General features: G+C 44.6%; 1 protein-coding gene across 2 annotated transcripts in view; it reads right to left on the bottom strand.

Moving 5' to 3' along the window:
- ITPK1 (inositol-tetrakisphosphate 1-kinase) overlaps positions 1 to 15,797 on the bottom strand; it is a 146,455-nt gene that overhangs the window by 102,089 nt on the left and 28,569 nt on the right. For both annotated transcript variants that reach the window (XM_068682902.1, XM_068682903.1), the window contains exon 3: positions 13,027 to 13,051. In XM_068682902.1, coding sequence (XP_068539003.1) covers positions 13,027 to 13,051 — 25 coding nt within the window. The remainder of the gene's footprint in view (positions 1 to 13,026; positions 13,052 to 15,797) is intronic.

Here is a 15,797-nt window from a genome sequence, read left to right as displayed (position 1 = left end):
CCCAGACCTTTGGATTAAAAAAAGGTCCAGTACCATTATCTGACGTGTCCTATGGCACAAGCCACAGAACTTCCCCTCACCAAGACCTCTATCATAACTGGTGGCCTGCCAAAACACTTAGCTTTGTGAAAATAATAAAATCCTGATTTTCAAAGAGCTTCAACTAAGTGGGGAGCTAATTTGAGGTCTAGTGGTATCTTCAAATGATTACTTCCCCCTGATTAGGGCATCTCATTTCCACTGTAGCGTTTGCAAATTTTAAGTCCCCACCATCCTCTCTGTGGCGCATCCACAACCTGCAGAAACACCATGACACACGGAGCTGGCAGCACATTACACCATCATAGGATGCGGCAGCAAATGAGGTGCACGGCTCTCTTCTGCCTGCCTCAGCCAAGAAACTGTGCTGGGAAACACACCGGCACCAGCTGGAGCCCAGCTTGTAAGGAACAGGAGAGGACAGTCCCGTCAGACAGACACCGTGCTGTAGGAGACTCCATGGTTCAAGTGTTTTCTCTACATGAAGTCATCCAAACACTACGCCCACAGGAATTAGCAGGTTTGGGGTAGGTGTGTGGTGACACGCAGGCACTGACACGTCCCGTGCAGCCAGCGCAGCTGTAAGCTGGCCCTCCCAGGGATGCTGCGTGGCCTCACCGATGTGGCACGCAGCTCAGGAGACTAGCAAGTCCCACCGCGAAACAAAGCCTGTCCCCTGCCACGCCAGCACAGTTTTGCAACCTCAGAATGAAGGGCTGGCTTGCCTCCAGCCAGCTTCAAGAACAAGCACAGGACAGGCCCCAAAGACACGTCCTTCAGTACAGCCTGTTCTGAACACCCCAGCAGAGACATTTGTGAAGGGGAACAAAGACGAACACGCAGCCAGTGCGAAGCCTGGTTTGAAGTTTGAAATCTGCTCTTCTGAAGCTCTGTCCTTCAGGCTTATCCTGCTCGTGTGAACTGCAGACACATTCGGCTCAAAAGGAAGTCCCACATGCAAAACTTAAACGAGCCCATAAAACCCTATGAAGATGACATGCAAACAACAAGGAAAAAAAATGGGAAGTTACGTGCATCCTTGACATAAATGAGTGCTTTTCAGCATGGAGATTGAGGGGCTTGAATATTTTGGTGGCCATGACATTGTTCAGTTTTGAGCATCTTATTCTCGAACTACAACCCACAGAAAAAGTGCTATCCAATGTTTTCAGCTCTATCTAGCATTAACAAAACATATACACAAATACTATTTTAACTGTCTTTAGTTTTAAAATTAGCTAGTACAGGGTCTATCCTTTTACCCATTTATTCTTGGTCAAGTACTCAGCTTTTGAAATATGTGAAAGAACAAACACATGAGGCAACGGATGCTGAATAGACAGGTGTTTGCTGTTTCACACAGAAGTCAGAGAGGAAAGTCTGCTATAGAGTTCCAAAAACCAGACTGAAATCATAGGAAACACAGCAAAAGTGCACTGAGGGCACTTAATTTAGAGCTTTAACACAACCAATTAATTCACAGCTTCTCGTTCCCATCACATGTAGGTTCTTCATACCATTCGCTACTGTAAGCATCAGCAGAAAGGACAGCACAACCTTAGATAATTCCTTTCTGCACCACACAGAACAAGACAACCAAGACAGGTTTGTTTTGACCTCCCCTGCTAGGTTAAGTAAACTATGCGATAACCCTGCCCCAAACAGACTGCATGTGTAAAGGCATAACCTGCCCTAGCTCCTTATAGCTGGTTTATCTTAGATAAACCCATGACCTTGACAGAACTGTGAAGTACAATTTTCGACGTCTGTAGTGCTATGAACAAAGCAAGTGTGCAGCCTTACAGCCTTCAAGTCAGCGAAGGGTGCTACGCACAGAGATTTCAGACCCCAAGTCTTAAAACACATTACAGACACAGCTTTGGTTTTGCAAACTGACAGAATTTGGACTGTTCTCTTGCTGAGCTGCTCCAAGGTTTATCTTATGCCAGGGTAAGATGGCAATTGGTGAAAGACAATTCCCTTCAGTAAGTCTACCTCCCTGTTTTGGCTGAGAGTGCTGGGCTTGAACAGGGATGCTATCTTCACATCTTCCTTACTACCAGTCTGTATTTTATGACTTTTTTTCCAAGCAAAACAACAATATGCCCTGTTTTCTCTTCATTGAAAGAGGAGGAATTTTAAGGTCCCAGGAAGAATTTGGAAGTGACTGCAGGGATACAAGGATCAATAAACTGAATTCCACCCCAAATCCACTTTTCCATTACAACCTACATTCATACCCAAACTCTTTGAACTCAGGTAACACTAGACCTAAATGCAAAGATTGCAGTCAGATTTCTTCTTTAAAAGGTCAAGAAATAGTAGAATTTCTTCAGCCCACATCCCCAAATGAGGAAGAATAGTTTATATATACATGTACACACACACAAACAAGAATGTCTTTGAACGCTCAGTGTTTTCCCCCCACCTACTATGAGTCACTCAAACCAACAAGATCCATAAACACAATGTCAGCTATGTTCCTGTCAAGTTACTGTTGCCTGCCAAACACAGATGTGGGGCATTTGCTTTGTATTGTGTCCACGTCTCAGACACCAGGGACAATCTCTAAAAAAGAGAATGTTTGCTGATTGCATTCAGCTTTCACCTCCAGTGCAAACTGGGTCATTGAAGTCAGGCAAGTTACTGGTATTAATATACAACAATAAATGGCCTGAAATATGCAGAAATTAAGATTTGAATTTGCAATCCTTCTGGAGCTCAAAAAAAAAAAAAGAGTGAAACAACAAAAAAATACAAACAAGATAAAAATACCACTCTTGGGAAAAGGAATGCTGATTATTAGAAACAGCATAAGCACAGAGCTCCAAAGTTGAGATATCAGGTTATTCCCCAGACTCCTCCGGGGAACTTTTATTCCTGAGCTATTGCTTGGTGAAGGACTAATTAAGAAGATTTAGTAGATAAAAGTGCAGGTTGCTTTAATATCAAAGAGTTGCTTCTATTTTAAACACTGAGGAGATGCTCCATTACACCAGCTGCAGACCTCACATGAGCATCTCTGGAAGCAGAGACTATCGTGGCATCAGGATGACAGTCGTGTAAATAAAGACTGGAAAGCAAAGAATCTTACAAACAGTGCCCCACAGAAATACAAAGCTCTTCAGTGCCTGAACTGCTCTGTCTGGCTGTAAATTTGTATTTACTTGCTGTTTCTGGGTGTTTCCTTGCTGCTCTATGGTTCATCGTGCTAGCTTCAGCATGTCGCAGGCAACCTCACTGTGCCATAGGCTGTTGCTTAGTGATCCTCTGCAAACACACAAAGTTCTTCAGGCAATATCATAAACAACCCTAACAGATTCAATAAATAAAGTTGCAGCACATCAATCTCAAGAAAATTTAGAAGAAATTCTAATTCACAGTCACCACCAACTATACTTGGTATGCCTATCTATTGAAGCTCAAGTAAACTCTATTAGCTCTTCTTTTAAACATCAACATGATGGTATTACTGAACCACAACTTGGCTTCAGACAGACATATCTGGGCAGGAACGAAGAATACCTTCAAGACAGCCTGTCCGTGGACAGGCTATTTTTCATACATGATTATGCAGTATTGACAATGCAGTTCCTCGCACAAAGCAAAAAAGGACATCATAGTATTATGACTTGCAACTTCTATATGCTGTAAACAGAGTTAAGCTGTACTCACTCCCTAACAGTCTCTGACTACAGTTACAGAGAGCAAAAACGGGGAATATTCTGCCCTACAGAAAAGGCAAAAGCAGTCCTTGAATTGAAAAGGACTTGTCAAAAGATTCACAGAGCGGAGGGCTCTGAAAATACACGGCTAAGCCCCTTCAGCTACCACAGCTCACACAACACGGCCATGGCTTAGGTGCTGCATGAGAGCAGCTCCCACATCCCAGGCAGCTCAAGGGCTGCGGGCTGGCCCCAGCTGCCTTCAGGGAGCATCCTCAGGGGGAGCTCAGCCCCTCCGCTGTGACCTATGGTGCTTCCAGCGGGCTCCTGGGGCTTGGCCAGGCAGCCCTTGGGCCAGGCGCTCCCTCCTCCGTCCCCGTCTGGCGAGGCCCTCCCCGCACACAGGAGCGACGGTGCAGGTCGGCTGGCAGAGCGGGGACTTGGTGACCGATGCCAGAAGCAGGATGAAAGCAGACCTGCCGAATCTTCAGACCTCACGGAATCATGAGTAACTACGTCAGCAGTTTGCCATCGGGGAAAAAAAAAAAAGTAAAAGAATAGGAAACAGACATGTTGGAAGTTGAAGAGCTAGGAAAATGTTTACTCTCCTCTCTAACTTTCCACAGCACAAACCCACTGACCACAGGATGTCTTGCTATCCATCCTTGTTCCTCCTCTGCACCTTTTACTGAAGTCAGACCAAATTTACAACAACACAGAAGGAAATACAAGCCCTTGAGCTGCTGCACAAAGGGCTGAGTGCCTGAAGTTAGTAAATTACACTACACCAACCAGCCCTTAAAAGGCTTTGTAAGGCCTGGACCATACTGGACATCCCTGGAATGGGGATGGGGGGGAGGGAGGATCTGTCACCTGCGAGGAGCAAATGCTCTCTCTTTCCCCGTTTGCAGTCGCTTAGCTCGCTGACAAGCAGCCACTGAGGGCTTGAATGCCACACAACTCGTCGCAGCAGGCCTATGAACATCCAATCTGCTCTGGCTTCTCGTCAAACTGCTCTGTGCTTACAGTTTAAAAGCAGAAATTCTGCTTTCCCCCTCTATAGCTGCTGTTCTTTTTTCAGCCACTTAAAGATGTTACCATAAAGGAAAGGATATTACAAGATAAGCTCCTCTCGGTCACAAGAACAAACATTTTCCAAGCTAGCCTGAAGTACAAACGATCTCTCCGCCATCAACATAAATTCTCTATAGACAGCAATTAGCTTGTCCTCTAATCTTTTCTATCTGTTAGCCAATGGACAATTTTAACTTGGTAACTGTGCTGCTAAGGTTACAGGACAGCAGAGTTGTGCAATGAAGATTCTTGCACAAAAAAACATTTTCAGATGCACTTAGACCTCTGAGTAAAGGAAGCTCTTGGCTCCAATCAACAATTTACTACAAAAACAAAGCAAGCTAAAAAGCTTTTTTCTGTTTGCAAAGTCAGCCAGAAATTCCTCTGCAGCAGTTGTTTCCCTTACGTTTCAGTCTCTTGCTCAGTCTCAGAGTATTAGCTCAGTCCCAACGGCATCTTTTCCATCCCATCTTCAGATGACTGTCAAAACACTGTAAATAACTTGTTTGCGCTTTGGCAAGGTGCTGGGAGGATTTAGTTTAAGTCTTCAGTAACTACTGAGGTGAACACCCACCTTAGAACAAGCGCTCAAACAGGGACACAACATACATGCAAGTTGACAGGTATAGCAACCTTAACTATGAAACCCCTTTGATTTAGGGAATACCAGTTGGGAAACTAAATGAGGCAACCATAACTTACTGAAGCAACCTTAGGTTGAAAAAGTTGTGACAGTGAGATGCAGTGAGACACTGCGTTACCCTGGACCCTAAAATAACAGCCAAAGAACAGTAGTACAAGGCAAATCCATTGTTTTATAATGACAGAAGCAGTCCACGGTTTGTATATAGGTCTGTAGTTTCTGCTTTCCTGCTCATAACGACTGTTATGCCATTTTTCAAAGACAAAGGAGCAACATCCACAACTTATTTATTTTTTAGTCACGACTGAAGTGCCTGATACCTTAATGACTGGTTATTTTGCAGCATTGCCTTAGGATCCTACAGGTCAACACCCAAACTTAAAACAACTACAGAGGTCAAGTTTTCTTTATATGCTTTTATTCATCTGTAATAAGTGCAACAATTAATTCTTTTGTCTCCTTTACAAAAATAACATTAATATAAGAAAAGAACAATTAAAACATACTGAGCCATCACTCTTTCAGTGATGAATCTATGCTATAGACTGAATACAGGCTTGGATGTGTCTTGTTCTTAAAGCCCAGCAGGATCACGGTGAAAGCACACAGAAACCAAGCCTCTGAGGGACAAAACCATGCAGCTTCATGACACAGTCAGCGGGAGGTAAAGAAGTGGGGTGCAGTCTAAAACTACCATAACACTGTGCTGTACTGCTACATGGACAAAGCTCATCAGCTTTTGCAGTTCCTCTGTCTTTGGGATTTATACAGATCCAGTACTTTGTTGGTAGCCACCATCTACAAGTACACTAACAGTACTGTCCCACCATCTACAAGTACACTAACAGTTATGTCCCCAGCATAAATCCAAGCAAGAGAAATTCATGTGAACCTGCTGGAGGAGGCTCCTACCTCCAAGCTCCCTCCACGGTCTGTGCAAGGAAAGCAAACTCCTGCCCTGAATCTTCTCTTCCAAAAGAAGTGAACCTGTTTCCACCATTTACAAAGGGACCACTTCGGACAGATCATATCCATCTACTGGCTGTTTCAATCCATTCATTAACAATGGTTGGGCACTCCTTGGCATGGCCAACAGAGCACCACATTCATCTCATTTAGGAGGCTGCAGCAGCTGTCTCTTTTGACAAGTCATGCGAGAGAAGAAGGATGAAAACAAACAAACTAACAAACAAACCACAGCTCTCAAATTTTCCATAAATGTGACCTCACGTTAAGAAGAAACACATTTTGGATGCCCCACTGCTATCTCATTTTAGAGGAACTATGTTTACGATCATCTGAATTTTTCCTGGCTCCCTCCTTTCTTCCTCAGATGACATCGAACAATTCCCACCCTAAGCTAAGTGCTTTTGGTCAGCAGTGCAAAGATACCTCTCAAAAAATAAAAAGACTGTAATTAAACTATTAAAAAGCCCATGAGTGTTTTCCATCAATGCTTAGAAGATGAAAGATATTGCAAAATAACCAAAGTCATAGAAAACATCCACAGCATGTGCAGAAACCCTATATTTGTCTGATCTGCATACCCTTAGATATGCAGCAAAGAGAGGTCCACACTGGTGTCAAGAAAATAAGAGGGGAAAAAAGAACTTCAGTTGTTCTGACTGAAGGATTAAGTTAAAGCCACTCTTCTGCCTCATCCTGCTATAATTGCATGAAGGCAGCTGAGTTCAGTAAACACTTCCAGGTCTCACTGTGTTTGAAAGTGTCCTGTTTTAAACAGGGGCAACCTCCGTTTAGCTTTAAGAAATTCTCAGCACACATTGGCCAAAGACCAAACACAGCACGTTTAGAAACTTTATGGCTCAATGTCTGTAAGTACCATTACTGGCACATCATTCAATCCCGTGACACCAGTATGTTTACCTCATTTAACTGCAAAGCACCAGAGGAGCAAACAAACATACAATACAATAGGTTTCCAGCTGCAAGTATCTCAGGTCACGGCTAAGATCAAAGAAGTAATTTCTGCAGAAGCTGGAGAAAGGAAGTCAACAATGTATAGCAAAAGCCTTTCCCAAACTCCAGGGGTCTTCCAGAGTCCACTGGAAGCTCAGAGCTACCAGCACCCTCAGCGAAGAAGGTGAGCATGCAGACAGCCTCCTTTACTGGTCTGATGATACCCTCTCTATAAAGCTTTTGCTTGAAGCAAGCAAGTCTTAGCTATGGTAGAAACCACAATCATCTCTCCCAAGGGATCATCACCACTGTTCCTCCAGAACAAAACCCCAGGACTGAGAGCAAAGTTTAAGCTACCATCACAGCATGAAGTCTGTAGCTCTACGTGTGCAGAAGAACCAAATGATTTCACCCCACAACTGACAAAGGATTGTCACTGAGCTGTGAGAGGACATCTCAGCATTAGGACCCTTGGACCTGTATCAAATCAATTCCTCATCCTTCCCACTCCAAGAAAAAAAGACGTCTGAAGAAAAAGGTTGCAGTTGCAGCAAGCCACAAATGAGGAATATTGGTTTTAAAATAGGCATTTCCTGAGTTACACACTCCACCGGCCCTGGTTTGATACTATATCATAACACCTGCATCCAGTGAGACAAATAATCCTATTGTTTAATGCAGCCTAAAATTAAAGCTTATTCCTAGCTGGCCCATGGGCACCACTGCAGTAACCCTGATTAACAAAAGCAATATCTAACTGCCCTTCTGTGCCAGGAATGGCCTGCATGCTGCAAGGTATTTGTAGTCAAAAGGAGGCAAATACAGGATTTTATTTAATACAGCACTTCCTTCAGGGTCTTATTTTTATCCTGTTACTTGCGAATGGATTTATGAATCTACGGTTCACTAAAGTATCTGGGAAGACACCTTGTGATGGCTGAGAGCGTGCTATGCACAGCAATCTTCAGAAATCAGTGTCCATTAATTCTCCAGTTCTCCTTTACACACCCATCTTATTCTATGTCTTTCCCTCTAAGACATCTGAAAGCAACTTAAATGGCATCCTAGTACATGGGATACCATCTTCATTAGAAAAGGGAGGCAGAGTTTCTAAGGGAGTTGCCCGAAGTGCCTGCAATAAGTGACAACATGAGGCACCTCCCCACTGCAATCTTAGCCCCTTTATACTCAGCAAAACCTTTGGCAGAGCTCCCAAAGTGACTGGATTTCCACCCAAGACATCCCAACCCCCAACCTTTAGCTTTGTTAGGCATCACTACCTCATCATGACATACTGAGGAGACAGGAGAAGACAAAAGGGCTGGGCAGAGCTGGCTCCATGGGCCAAAGCAGTACAAGCTGAAACCTGAAAGGCATTCATTGCGGATTTCTAAGTCTTAGTAATGTTTTCACTCACCAAGAAATTGCTGCAAGTGACTTCAGAGCCCACACCTCGCTCAGAGCCAGTGGGATGCAGCAATCAAACCAGTCAGTAAGAGGCTGCACACCTCTGAGCCACAAAAACTTCCTCACAGATCTGTCATTCACTCCCTGGGAATAAAATCAAGCTCTAACTGCATTTTGATTGATTGGCTTACTTGGTCTAATTTTTAAGAATAAGCGCTCATTTATTTAATCTGCTTAATCCACATGCTGGAAGCGTTCTGCTGTTTTCTCTTCCATCCCTGCCCCAGCAGATGTGTATTTATTCTTCCCCACTGGACCAGAAAGGAGCATGCTGTACCTCACTGACCGGCTTGCTGATGCAATGCAGAGCGGCGTGCCAAAAACATCCCTCCCTGCGCTGTAACCCGCGCTTTGCTCCTGCTGGGCAGGGCTGCTCCTTCAGTGCCAGGAGGGTCTCCTGTAGAAGACCCTACGTAGAAGATCCCTACTGGGAAGGATCAGAGACGGGATTCAGCTGGAGATGTGGCTTTCCACGGTCCTGCTGTTTCCAAGGGATGAAGCTGAAATTTTTGTTCATCACTACATTTTTGGAAGACCCCAGTCTGAGACATCCAAATGCACGCCGTAGCACAGAAGCTAAGCAGCATCACTCTCTTCTCAAGACCTTAACCAGCAGCCCCCTGCCTACAAGCCAAAGTGCCTACACCATCCAGACTGGGGAGGGCTGGAGGGCTCTTGTAGCATCACTTCCACAACTGCATTTAAGGCAAAGCTGACTGCCATATTGAGAACAAGCACTGGAGTAACGGGCTGGCATGCGTGTAAAAATAAACTTTCTTCTGCCTATACTAGAGAGCCAACTCTCCAACATCTCAAGAAACCTGCTTGCTTTGGAAGCTTTCCAGTCACATCTTTCTGTCCATGCTGTTGAATATATGTTTTATAAGCTCCCTTCTCCCAGCTAGAACACCGCTGTTCCAGGCTTATTCCATTAATACTGCGTATGAAAATAAACCTCCCGCATTTCTAGAAAACAACCGTTCCCTGGCAACAATTAGTGGAAACTGTTGTCTTTGGTATTCCACTTTGATTGAAGATTTAAGAAAGGGGGAGAGGACCCTTAATTCTCCTTCACTGTCTTCAGTAAAACCCAGAGCTCAAGGGACAGTTTTCTTCTTAGAAGTAAAAGATTTCAAATATCTCAATTCCCAGAGACCTGAGGGAAAAAAAAAAGGAAACCAAAAAAGCAGCCTAGACCATTGTAACTACTACAATCAGCTGTTCCACACTGAAAAACATGTTGTCCTCCATATCCCATTGCTATTAAAAAATGTGCAGCTTGAAATACAATGACTAATCCCACTTTTATAGCCAACTGACTAGAAAGAACATCTCTCTAAGATAAAAGAGAGCATTAGTGCTCATTAGAACCAAAAATATCCGTGGAAAATAGGAAATCTTAACTATTTTAATATTAAAAAAAAGAAGTGTGCTAGAGCTCTAGGAAAATTTGGGTGTGGAAATGCCTGAAAGGCCTTTGAAGTCGCGAGAAGTACGAAGGCTCCAAACTTTGTCACACAAAGACTGAACTGGCAATTTGTCAGAAGCCAAAGGGCTGCAGCTAATTATCCTGGATTTGCATAGCTTGTGAAACAAAAATAAATGCATGTCCCCATCAGAGGTACTTGTGATGATTTCCACTTCACCGCACATGTTTTCAATCTTAACCTCTCCAAACTAAGCCAAACAGATATTTTTTTTTCCTGAAAAACAAGGTATATGGAGATGTTCTTTCCTCTCCTCGCCAGTGGACAAAGTCATAAGAAACAGGACGCTTTACTGGCTGAAGAAGAACTGACAATTTGCAATTCTGAATTTGCCCCCACGTTAATTTGGAGGGCTGAAACTGAACAAAACCAAGCTTTTTTAACAAAAGTTCAAAACCAGCTTTATGGTTCAGAAATGATGCAAATCCCATCTTTGCTAAATTCCGTCAATAGAAAATAGAATTTATTTATTTCTCTTAATGCCTCATTAGACAATCACTGCATAACTTTAGAAGTAGCCTCTCCCTTGAAATGGTGAGGGTAGAAACTATTAAGAAATGTTTCTGTTGAAGCACTTACTGACCCACTGCCTGTGCGGTGGCCACAGCAGATGTGCTTGGGGCACAAGTCACTGTGCAGCACATCCCCACCCTGGGCCACCAGCTCAAGCCACTCCAGGTTGGAGCTGCAAGGGGCTGGAGGAGTCAGCAAGAAAACCGAGGGGATGACAGGGAACATCTGAGGTTCTGAGAGCCCTCACACCTCCCCAGGGATCTGTGGCTGTTCCCTGTGCTGTGCCAGCACGGTGCCCAGAACACCACTGGGGCTGGTACAGCAACAGCTCTGCTGCAGAGCCTGGACACGTCCCAGTACATCGTGCTACCTGGAAGCTAGTAACTGAACCTTAGCTCTCAACTCACTACTTCTAACTGGAAAGCATGCCTGCAGCCAGAAAAAAAAAAAAAAAAAAAAGAAAAAAGAAAAAAAAGGTTGAATTTATGTGAAGAGGAAAACAGAAAAACAGTCTGTGTACTTCTGTGTTTTGAGTTGCTTGTCTTTTGCTGGGCGTAAGAGCTCTCTTCCCTCAAGACAGCTCACAACAGAGTAAGTTCCTTAAAGGAGAAGGGGAAACAAATGAAAAACTCCACTGCTCAACACAGGTAAACAACTTTCCCTCTATTAAGTAAACTTTGTCCAGCAGATTGACACCAAGACATCTCCCAGTCAGAAGCAGGGCTAGCGGAATGGATGCACGAGGTGACACAAGCAAAGCTTTCTAGTAACGCTGGATGGGAAAAGAGCACGCTTCTGAGACACCCCTCGCTCACTGCAAGTACGCGCATCAGGACACATTAAGCAACGCATGTGCTGGGCAAGTCATGATTGCACGTGGCCATTCACCCTGTTCTAGCAGAGCAGCAGGCATCAGTGTTCCAGGTGTGCCTCTGGGGCACAAATTCCCAGTACAGGTTAGTCTGGCATCTCAGCTATGCTGGGAAATTTGAAACCATGAAGCATTTCTACACAAGTCCTGTCTAGTTCTGTCCACGTGTTTTGCAAAACACTCTTCCAATAAAGAAATGACTAGCCACTAAGCTACACAAACATCAGCAAAAAAAAAGCATTCGTGCATCCTACATACATTGATATAGCGAAGACTAACTGAAGCAACATGTTGAAGGACAGCAACTTCAGCCCAACAGATAAAATGGAATTTGTTCTCTGCTCAGCTAATCAGAGTATCATGGAATTCATCTCATACAGCCACCTTGCTGCTTATGTGTATGCAGCAGGCACTAGGCATGTAAAACAAATGCAGACAGTGGATTGGAAAGCACTGGGCTATTATCGAAGTAATAGCGTGTCACAGAATGACAGAAATACAGGCTAGCTTCCTCCCCATGCTGCTTGTGAAGCTGTGCTTTACACATGCTGGTTGTATTTATCAGCCTGGGGAGGCTGTATCAGAGCTGATAAAAGAAGCTGCTCCTTAGCTCTGAGCAATAGGAGGTACAAGTAAGGAAGATGATGCTGTAGCAGTGAAAGGCTGCTGGAAATATGGTTAAATCCAGCCAGTAAAGTATGTGTCTTCCTTCCTTGTAATACCACGCAGCTCTCAAATAACCACACACCGGGTAAGCACCAGGAAGAGTGAAATCTATGATACGCTGCTCTTCTAAGCAGACAAAATAGGCCAGGAGGAAAGAGCATTTCTCCCCCTTTGATCTTCCAGGGCTACAGTTCTCTGAGGTATTATTCACAGCAACACAGCTGTCAAGGTAACATAACTCCTTTTACAAGTTGGCATCATCACTTAAGTGCCATCTCATGTGAATACAGCCATTCAGAACTGGGAAACACAAAACAGCCAACGCCTGAACTTCACAGTAGATGGGCTAAAGCCCCACAACAGTCCAGTGCCATTTCTCTGTGCCCTGGGTTGCAAGAACTTGCCTTCTGCCACTGTTTTGTTTCAAAGAACAGCTCCTACTCCTGACATGCCTGACCACCCTCAAGAGCAGTAAGCACAGACTAACATCACCTCATCAACCACCAAATCTTACTCATGAACAAATGTGGAAAAAAACAACTTCATCTCCACTTTGGATACCTGTTTGCTTACGACTAAGATCAACATATGCCACAAAAGGGGATCCACTGTTTCCAAAAACAGTATTCATAGCAGAGAAGTGAATGGAAAAAAAAGTAACCGAATATAGTTTTTACTCACCTGTACTACTTCTACTCCTCTTTTCCTGAAAAAGAAAAGAAAAAAAAGGAATGGTTATTATTGGAAACATGAGAAATATGTAAAACAAACACTAATGGAAAAGCATTACTTCACACTAGAACACAAACAATAAAAATCTGCACGTTGGTACCCAATTCAGATTCAGGCAAGCACTTCCCTGGTTCCATTCCCTGCCTAGGAAGCACCTCGGCAGCTTCTGAACCGTGGCCTTGGAGAGATGCGGGAGACATACTAAGCTGCTGCCCTGCTGGGAACACTGCAGCTGCCCTGAGAGCAGAGGTGGGCACTGGGTGCTGTGAGGGAGGGAGCACCTCGATTTTGGTCATACATGGAAACGCTGAGGGCTGCAATTGGTAGAGCCAGCCCAGGCAGATCTGCAGATGTGGCTCATCTACTCTGCCAGCATAAGAATTGAGATTCAGGTGCACGCAGCCCAGCAGTGCTCAGTCACTGCATTTGACACGTTATCAAGGAAAACAAGCCACTTCTGCTTCAGTCTGAAGAGTAGAACTGAATCCCTGGCACAGAGCCCAGCCGTTCCTACGCCAGACCACTTTCCCACTATATGCAGGCTATTTAAATATATTATAACCTTCTTCTCACTTTGAAGATGTAGGGAATTTAATTTAAGAATGAAAAGCCTCAGCGAGGACATGACTGGAATCTCTTCCTCGTTCCCACTAATCCCATATGTGAAAGTCAAAGACCCTTTTGGGGCAGGCCACAGAGCAGTGCTGCCCGCCTCTGTCTGCAGCACCCGTCTATCTAAGGGCGCCTGTGTTGTTGTCCCCAGTCACAAGTACTGCACACTGCTGAATACACAATGGTTCCTCCAGTTTTCTGTCCAATACAGTAAGTCTTTCTTTTGGAAAGCCATTACAAAGCTGCCCAAAGGGACAGGCAATCCATCAGCATCCACGACACAAATTGCTCCCTTCTTACACTTCACAAGCCCAGAGTTTCTCTGGCCGAGAAGCAGCATGCATGCACTGCACAACCACAACAGAGCTCATCCTTCCTCAGCAAGGAAATTAGAAAGAAAATGAAACCAAGCACCTCTTACAGAGTATTTCAAAGCCCTCTTACAGATAACGGCAGCCCACAAACGGTGGGCGATTGATACGTTGCCATTACAGCGTGGGAAGCGCTGCTGCAGAACGTCACCTGAGGCTAGCCAGATGCACTCCAACTGTGCTTTGGGAAGAAAAAAGAGGACTCTTGCAGAGAAAGAGTTAATAGCCAAATTGTTGAAACAATGACTTTCACACAGCTAAGCAAGATAAACAAGAAATATGAGGTAGGAAGTGCTTTTTTGTAGATCAGTGCAGCAGCCCACTCAGAAGCATTCCAAGTAGTAGAAGCTAGGACTTAAAATAACAAAACGAGCTACATTTTTGCTGTGTCTGCCCTGGAGTAAACAGAACAACTCCAAACTCCCATTAAAATACAGCAGGCTTCAGAAAGGGCTGCTCCAGAGCTCCTTGAAGGATAGAGGTTGATGGGAAAGGCTGCATTTTTTGCCATGCATGCATACACACTGAGTAAGCTTTGTCCTACTTTGAAGAAAAATACTTGCAAGCTGGCTGCCAGAGCCACTTCAGAAAAAATTGGTCTAAAGGTTTTCAACAATGCCCTCAAAATGGACTTTGAAAATTTACTGGATTTACTGGAGAGGCGCTGGGTGTTGGGTATGCCAACACACACACTTAAACAGGTATGGGAAGGAGACAGCGATTAGCGAGGTTGGCTCACAGCGCTGGGTCTTCCTCTTTCTCACGAGTGGGATTTCCCCTTTGATTATCTGAAACATTAGAACTTTTAATACTTAAAACCCAGGAGACAAGAAACCATAGAAGCATACATATTTTGAGGATTAGTTAATTTGGGAAAAGTCCTCTACCAAAATAGCTTTTTTTTTTTTTGTATTACACAACACGTGCTGAGCACACAGCACTACGTAATCACACCAACTGCCCCACAACCCAGGCAAAAAGGATTGGGGCCTGGCACAGAAAGCAAGCTGGTCCAGCACACAAACTCCAGGACCCCTAAAATTAACAGGCAGAAGGAAGCAGGCTGCAGGCCACAGGTGACAGACAGGCCTACGAGGGGCCGTCCATGAGGGACACGCTGTGGTGCTGAGGTGATTGCCAAGTTAACTGCTGGGGGAGGCTGCAGCGAGGGGCGCAGGAATGTGCCCACGGCAGGCACAAGGCCTGACCGAAAGGTGCTGTCCCCCGGCACCGTGACCACTCCTAGTCCCTGGTCTGTCCATGAGCCTTCCTTCCTTCCCTCCACATAGCCTGACACCCAGGTGGTGGCAACCCACAGCAGGCCCGTTTCTCTGAGGAGCCTCAGAAAGACAGATCCTCGCTTGCCATATTTCCCTCCTCCCTCCAAAGAGGCAGCAAAATTGTGTCAAAGCGAGACCGTCTGCCTGCGTTCCTTGAGCAGATGTTTGAAAACCAGTCAGTTCTCCACGAGGCTCCCAGAGGTCACTGTTTTGAAGAGGCACTGCGTTGCAAAGAACATCTAGACAGGAATCCTACACTGCAGTCATCAGCCCAAGGAGAAGAAAAATACTTAAGCAAATGTCAGAGAACCTCTGGGGAAAAAGAGAAGGGAAAAAGTGGTTGAAAGTGGTAAAACCAAACACTTAATTTACAGCAAAACATTGATGCCTTCAACTGGCACAGTACACCTGAGCCTATGGAGACCTACCCGGGGCAGCACAAGTTTCTGACTAGTGC

Source organism: Anas acuta, chromosome 5 (assembly GCF_963932015.1).
Source record: "Anas acuta chromosome 5, bAnaAcu1.1, whole genome shotgun sequence".
Taxonomy (NCBI): domain Eukaryota; kingdom Metazoa; phylum Chordata; class Aves; order Anseriformes; family Anatidae; genus Anas; species Anas acuta.
Note: the sequence above shows the minus strand (reverse complement) of the source record. Positions and strands in the feature narration are given on the sequence as shown.